General features: G+C 38.5%; 2 protein-coding genes across 5 annotated transcripts; both read right to left on the bottom strand.

Moving 5' to 3' along the window:
* Positions 1–215: 215 nt before the first annotated feature.
* On the bottom strand, positions 216–4,990 carry LOC113316051. Of its 4 annotated transcripts, none has more exons than XM_026564288.1 (5): positions 4,595–4,990; positions 3,823–4,471; positions 2,402–2,642; positions 1,985–2,162; positions 216–948 (listed from the first exon to the last, which is right to left on the bottom strand). In XM_026564288.1, the coding sequence occupies exons 1-5, from the start codon at positions 4,880–4,882 to the stop codon at positions 562–564; spliced, it is 1,743 nt and encodes a 580-aa protein (XP_026420073.1). In that variant the 5' UTR covers positions 4,883–4,990; the 3' UTR covers positions 216–561. The 4 variants fall into 4 exon arrangements, with proteins under 4 accessions (XP_026420073.1, XP_026420075.1, XP_026420079.1 ...); XM_026564290.1 differs by having other exon boundaries at positions 3,823–4,425; XM_026564294.1 differs by having other exon boundaries at positions 3,823–4,421.
* An 884-nt stretch (positions 4,991–5,874) lies between these two features.
* LOC113360300 (F-box/kelch-repeat protein At3g06240-like) lies at positions 5,875–6,933 on the bottom strand. The gene has a single exon (XM_026603825.1). It carries the CDS (start codon positions 6,931–6,933, stop codon positions 5,875–5,877), a length of 1,059 nt encoding a protein of 352 aa, XP_026459610.1.
* Between the last annotated feature and the right edge of the window lie 644 nt (positions 6,934–7,577).

The raw sequence follows: 7,577 nt of genomic DNA, 5'->3' as shown, positions 1-7,577 counted from the left end.
CTAGAGTGCCATCGGAAGATGGAGAAGATTAAAGACTAGTTTTGCTGTCTAAATATGCCACCCATTTGAATTAAGAGCTATTTTAGTTGTTTTAAGGGCAATCAATTATTTTAGTTGTTTTAAGGGCTGTTATGCCCGTTTTTCTTCTTTTGCAACTCTTTTAAGCATAAAGAATTTATGACAGCTAAAAAAGAGAGACAGACAGAGAGAAGGTGAACTTAACGTGCTATTTTGTTTATTTTTTGATCGATAAAAAAGTGTGGTGATGATAAATTTCGAATTCAGATCATTAAGATCATTAGTATAATCAACCAAAGACTTTACCATTAAATTACAGTAATACAGTGACAATGCTTAACAATAGTATTAAAGTTAATTGATTCCGGCTGAGCAGTCTTTTTAAACAAAAACTTGAGAGATGGTGCTTGCTTTGTACCGCCCTGCATGGTGAACATTCTCAAGAGTTCAACACCAATCCTGGGAGTGAAAGTGACTAATAGTCATAACTAGTCAACCCAGAGCGCACGCGCCCGCAGAAAGGAAAAAAAAAAACTCAATAGTTTAGTCCAACTGCCCAAAGAACCTCCCACAGATTGTAGCTAACATGTTCAACATCACAACCTCGTCATCGTCCTCACCAGCTTCTAACTTCCCTGCCCTTAAACTTGCACACTTCCGAAGCAAACTTCGTACAGAAGCAGTTGTGTCTGCATTCAAGGGGATACCCACAGCCACAAATAGAGCGAATAACCAAGCACAATCATTCCTGCACAAACTGCTTTTTGTTTCGAAGGAGTTAATGCACCTTTTGAGCATCGAAACACGTGCAACATCATCCAATCCAAGAATTACAGATACTGTCGGATCGCGAGAACACCGTGAGGCATCATCTACATCAGCAACTGACATGGGTTGAAAGGTCTTGGAACCCTCAAGATGTGGCAGAGCCTGAAATTCAGTAAAATACATTAACTACAAGTGCACAGGTATGGTTGTCGGTTTAAAATGAAAAGTGCAACTCCGTTGAGTCACTTCAAATGACAAAAAACAATGACTGAATGGGTGTCTCTTAGAAACAATAAAATGAATCAATCAAACTGAACCTGCCGAGCCCTAAAGCACCCATCACCATGCCTAAGTTAATTTCACAGTTGTGGTTCAACAAAATCACTCTTCTATACTATTTAATCTATTCTAACTCGGCATAAATAGAAATTTGGTAAGCATAAGCATGTTTCTATTGACATGGAATCAACTCACATCAGAGAAATAAAAGGTCTACATAACTTCTGTGGAGTCAAAAAGAATGAAAAAGCATTAGCTACAGTAGCAGCTCTTAGTTAATTGGTTAAACGGATAGGTCTAAAAGTGCATGCTCAAACATATAAAATCGGAAAGTGGAAGCAGCTTACTACGAAATAATCTGGTCGAAACAAAATTGATTTCAAAAGCCAGACTAAATATCTTGACTGTCATATGTTTAAGTATCCCCATTTGTGTTTATTTGATTGATTGCCTGGCCATTCAAAAGCCAGACTATATATCTTGTTTATTTTGGCTTAAGAAAGGGTTAGTTGTGATCTCTGCTGATGATACATCTAACCAACAGTGTATGCTTTTGGCGATCAGGTCTTGGTTCAAGATCTTTTGTTGCAAACTAATTCAAGGTTGGTCAATAAAATATATCATACTCTAAACCCCAGGTGTGGCTGGGTCTTTGGATGAATGATGTGAACATCTCCGTTCTACAATTTAGTTAACTTAGCAAGTTTTAGGATGTGTTAGGAAATGAAATTCAGGTTCACAAGGACTCCGGACTCGTGGAAGTGCTTTGAAGACGCATCCATTTTGCATTCCATGTCTACAGAAAAGTTAAAACTACTAATGCTGTTCCTCTCACAAGTTTAAGATGTCTGGTCGGGGTTTTGTGTAGATTTTAGGTGAATCAGCATCAACTATAAGAGACTTGTAATATCTTTCTTACCTGTCTGAGCTCAGAAAAGTCAGCAAGAAATGCATCCTCCCACTCTTTGGATGGTTGTAAGTGAGGTGGGCACTTAGCAATATCAGGTATCTCAGGCATATATTTTGTTTGTTCCTTGTCCAGCTTGCTCTTATCAACTTTTACGACTTTCACATTGGGAATTTGTGCAGCTTCATACCTACAAAAAAATATAAAAAAAATTTAGAACCATTACAATTTTTCGGGGTTTTTCCATGAAACCCAAACTATCTTTATTCTATTGCTTCTTTTTCTTAACATAAAAAATGTTTTAGATCCACTCAAATTTTTCAGGGTATTTCCATGAGACTATCTATATTGCTTTTTATTCTTAACATTTAGTTCTGGTTGATTCGAAAATAGAGTTATAATTCAGAATAGTTAATATAGAAAAAATACCTGACACGCCTAAGATACTCTAATCCATCCTCTGGGGGGCCGGAATCAAAATCAGGATCTCCTTCAACATAAAAGGCGGGTCTTTTTATGCTATCATATTCATCGTCACTTTCCTCGTTTTCATAGTAGGTGCTTCCATCATCATGGTCATCACACACAACAACGGTGTTGTCCATAATCTGAGAATACTCTTCAGCTAAGCTACATTCTTCCATGTTAAGCTCCATAATCTGAGAGCAACCTGTTACACATGAAATTGTGTATCAAATCGTTAAATTTCCAGCCATTTTTAGCAATGACGAAGAACCAGCCATAACAAGAATGACATGCGACCAAACATTGGGATGCAAAACAAACCAAACAATGGATACAAAAATAAACCAAACATGATACTGATAGTGATTCACCTATGGAAACAAAAGTATATTCATAAAGTTTGGCCAAAGGATTTGAAAGAATGCGCTTAAGGTTATTCAAGTATGTAATTTGTGTATTTACATGTGTGAGTCCATCAACATCTATCATCAGTCTTTCACAATGTTGTACAATTGAGATATACAATATTTCACAAGTCAGCTTAAAATGGCCAATAGTAAGCATATTATGTACATGTACTAGCTATGGTTGTATCTGCCTAGACGGTTGAGTCTAATGGCTTATGGGGAGGTATACTGGTATATAATGAACATAAGGGACATTGCAATTTATTCGGCAATTCTTCATGCTGATACGCAAGTAGATTGGTCTCCCCATAGCAGTGGCAGCACCTGTGAATAGAAAGGAAACCCATCAAATTGACACAATCTGGTAGACACCAAGCAGAGAAGAAGCAAAGACACAAAAAAACAAGAGAGAAAAAATAAATGCGAGTTAGGTCTCAAAGTCCTATTACCATTGATCGGTGTAAATTTTTTCGGTGAAACCTGAATGACAGGACAGAGCTGCAGTGCAGTTTCATTGAGCAGTTTAGAACTGTGGGACAGCACATATACTAAAACTTCGCGCTCCTAGTTGACAAACGGATAAAGGGTTTTGTAAGGAATAAATAATTAGATGGGGCCAGAGTTTGATAACATAAACATATTATGCTAGGTCGACCAGGGGTTGGCGTCTACGTATCAAAAAGTTCCATAGTCCTAAACTCTTGATGTGATGAACCCCTAAACTGCTTGAACTTAATAGAGCAAGAAGCTCGTATCCTATCACACATTCAATAATTTAATATGCGCAAGGCATGAACAACATCTGTTTGGTGTTCGTGGCAAAAAGCATGACTCATCCATTAACGCCGTTTGATTGTTGAATAAATATGATAACAACATCTAACAAAACAAACAAAAATCTAATAAACATGCATCATAGATAATTAAATTACTAAAAAACATCCAGTTATTGAAATTAAAGAAAGAAACAAGACATACCGATAATTGAGGCATTCTCTGCGCTCACTCCAGCTTGTTGGTGAGGCTTCTGTGGGTGTTTTTGGTGTTGCTGCTGGTATTGGTGATTCTCCTGTGACTGCTGCAGGTGTTGGTTATGCTGCTTGGGTTTGCGACGACGCTGTTTTCGTTTGGCAGTGTTGGCATTACTTTTCTGCCTATCCTCTGCCGAACAATTAAGTTCTTTGGCTATAATAGGACCCAACCCAGTGTATATCTCTCGCCATATCTGACGTTGTAGATAAGAATTTTCAACCCTCAGCGCTTCCATTTCATTCCTCGTATACCTTCGCTTACTTCCATCTAATTTCTTTTCAAAACCACTCGTAGCTTCAGCAAACATACTCAGCACATTCTTTTTCAAATTTGTTTCTGTAAATTTTCTCTTAGAACATTTCTTACCCAAACCAATAGAACCAATTCCATTAACATTGTCAGTTTCGATTTCAGCCACCATTTCTTTACTACCTGAAGCTGAGGATTCTCCCCACACCCCACAATCAGACTCATCAGAACCAATCATCGCCTTCTCAACGGGATTTTGAGATGCTAAAAGCGAATCGGGAACAACAAAATCTGGTCTATCTATCACGAAAATCATACGGTCATCATCAGTAATTACATCCTGCACCTGAAAGACCTTTTCATTACTACTACTATCTTGACATTCAAACGAGGTTTCAGAATCCATTTCAGGAGTAGAATTCACAAATTGAGACATAATAGGCATAGAATCTTGAACTTGACAACATACCTCTTTTGCTGAATCGTTAACTGATTCTTCCATTAAACCCTTGGAAAAAATTTCTTGATTTTCTTCTTCGGAATTAGGTTTTGCTTCGAAACCCCTGGATATTACTTCACCTTCTTTCACCACTTCTTTATCGATTACAGTAATTTCAACTCCTTTTTGCTCTGGGTTTTGGTTTTCTTTTGAATCCAAAACTTTTTCTTTGATTTCTACAGAAGAACTAACATTCGAATCCATAATTGTTTGTTGTTCGATTGGAATTTGAATCTCTGAAACAAATTCTTTGGACATAATTGGGCTTCTGAGATTGAGTTAGGGCTGGGAGAGCTTGAATTTTACTGAGCAGGGAGAGAGAGGGGCGAGGGATTAGGGTTTAAGAGATGAACGAAGCATCAGACAATTACTCGTCTGGCAAATTACAAGGACTTCTCCTCTTCGGGTACTTATATTGTCATGCTGGGCCAATCTGGCCACGGTGCGTGCCTGTTTTGCTCGCCAGGTGTACCCTGAGCTTACTTGGGGCCTGACCTATCGGGCCTTACCTAAAGAATGTAGGAGTATATAAATAGATTGAGTTTCACCCGTAGGACTTTGGCAGTCTGGTCATAATACCCTTTTCAAGTTAGAGAACAAATTCATAAGAAAAATTCCGACAACTTTGTCTACAATTGAACCCCCTAAGATATATATTGAATGGTTTTAGATAGTTAAACAATTTATGATCAAATTCTGAAGAGTTACTTAATGATATTGCCTGATCTTTAATACTCTTTGTTTTGCTTGTGTCGACAAGGCTAAAGAAGTCGGAGAGAAAACAGACAACATGATGTGTACAAGACGTAATGGCAGTGACTATAGTTTTGATGATGATATCTTAAGAGTATGAGATACTGAGTAGGTTACCTGTTAAGTCTCTAATGCGGTTCAAGTGTGTCTGCAAACGTTGGCAGTACTTAATTCAGAAAGATCCAGTTTTGAGCCACTTACACCTTAATCAGTCATTGGAAAAACCAGTATTCCGCGTATAAGGGTCCGGGCGTCCCAATGTTCAGATGGAATGTTATTGGACAACTTTGTTTGTAGACGGAGGAGGAGGTAGAGCCGCTTTCGCAGCAGCAACAACCATTCAGAATATACCAAAGATGGAGAAAGATCGATCAAGTCCCACCTTTCGATATCATGTATTGCGACTACCTACATGTGAATGGTACGACTAGTTATGATGATCAGGGAAACAAGGTGTTAGTGTCGTCTAAGGTCGGAAGTGAGAAATTTGGATACTCCTAATGCAAACAAATGCACCCGCCTAATGCACCCAAAACATTGTCATGCCTGCGCTTATCACAGTTTCCTGGATGCAACAACGGTCCCTCTAGTACTGCAACCTCCTTGAATTCCTCGTTGGGCATATCAAACGAGATTATAGCTTCATAACCATCTTGTATTTTGACTGCCCACCAATGAAGATCTCCATTCACAACAACACCAGATTTTGGTCCATTGGGGAAATAGTAAGGCATAGTTTTGCAGGTTTTCCATGAATTCGTTCCTAACGTGTATACTTTAAATTCAGAAATACCTGCAAATGGGGGTTTCCATGGCCATGAACAAGCACTAGAGACCTCAGCCTCAGATGATCCATAGGAAACCTCCATTTCTGCATTCTCTAAAGAAAAATGACTAGATGTCTCAGCTTCATACACCTCATAATTGTAAGTACTGCCAGACGACGACTCCCATCCACCAGAACTATAATCATCAGAATCACTAGAACTATAATCATAAGATGGATAATAATCGACAAATCTTACCTTTACAAGTTTGAAATCATCAATCTTGTTATCATAACCCAACCCACACAAGCTAACATCCCTATCACTGTACATTAATTTGTTTGGCGAGTCTGGAAGCTTCTTGTGTTCCATGGTTGATGGATTCCACAGGAAAATGGCCTCCGCAGCGCTACCGGGTATCATACCAGTCTGTAAGCACAAGAAACCATCGTAAGAACCTGAAAGAAGAAAATAATTTGGAGGAACCAATGGGTAATCCATCTTGACAGCCTCAGCAAGAGGAGGAGTGCTGCAGGTTGATGATGATAATTTTGAAGATAATGAATTATACTCTGTTGAGTACAGTGCAGCACTGTCATTACTATCATACCAGTAATGAAGCATAAGAAAAGTGTTATCTATACCACGATCACGTTGCATTTTGATGAAATAGGGGCTATGGAAAAGACTGTACCAGGGTTTGCACACGCACTTATATTGCATTACTGTTTTTACTGGCAATCTAGACAGGATATCTTCCTCGATCTTTTCTGGGAGACTTGCTGGCATCTCTTATATTCTTCTCAGATTTCTGCTTCTTGTAAACTGTGACAGGGATGTAAAATTTCAAAAAAAAAAAAAAAAAAAAATTAATTTGGTAAACTGGGAACAGAATTTTGCTAAGGAGTTTAGACAATAAGTTGGAGAATCCCATTTCCTGCAATGCATTATCTTATAGGTAATAGGTTCCATGAACCATCCTCTATGGCAGGTCCAGTTTTGGCAAACAAAATCTTTTCGCCGCGTAAAACAACGAAAATTACGCAGTGAATCGAGACCGAATATGCAAAAATCATAAAGACTCTTCCCACCATAATCAATAAAACCGCGAGGAGAGCTAGTGAAGTTTAAAGATTATACTGACATACATTTTTGTTTTATGTTTGTACATTTGACGCTCAAGGAGCGTTGAAGTCATCTTCTTTCAGACTTGCAGTCATACGTTGGGTGGATACTTGTTTTTGTTTTCCGGTTAACAGTAAAGGCAGTCTATTTTACATGGATTTTGGCTGCAGGCCTGCAGGTTCTTGCACTTGTCGGTATTTTTCAAAAGTGTAAAATTTAGCTAGAGCAACGGATTGAATCTCCGACCTTGCCACGAACTGAGCTTGAGCAGTTGGGTGCCTTGAGCCTTGAGATGAGGAGAATGCGTT

This window comes from Papaver somniferum, chromosome 1 (assembly GCF_003573695.1).
Source record: "Papaver somniferum cultivar HN1 chromosome 1, ASM357369v1, whole genome shotgun sequence".
Lineage (NCBI taxonomy): Eukaryota > Viridiplantae > Streptophyta > Magnoliopsida > Ranunculales > Papaveraceae > Papaver > Papaver somniferum.
Note: the sequence above shows the minus strand (reverse complement) of the source record. Positions and strands in the feature narration are given on the sequence as shown.

Coding starts and splice junctions, on each gene's coding strand:
- LOC113316051 (XM_026564285.1), bottom strand. CDS start 4,882: ATGTCCAAAGAATTTGTTTCAGAGATTCAAATTCCAATCGAACAACAA. Junction 2,643..3,822: donor AGAGAATGCCTCAATTATCG/GTATGTCTTGTT, acceptor CATGTGTAACAG/GTTGCTCTCAGATTATGGAG. Junction 949..1,984: donor ACTTTTCTGAGCTCAGACAG/GTAAGAAAGATA, acceptor ACTGAATTTCAG/GCTCTGCCACATCTTGAGGG.
- LOC113360300 (XM_026603825.1), bottom strand. CDS start 6,933: ATGCCAGCAAGTCTCCCAGAAAAGATCGAGGAAGATATCCTGTCTAGA.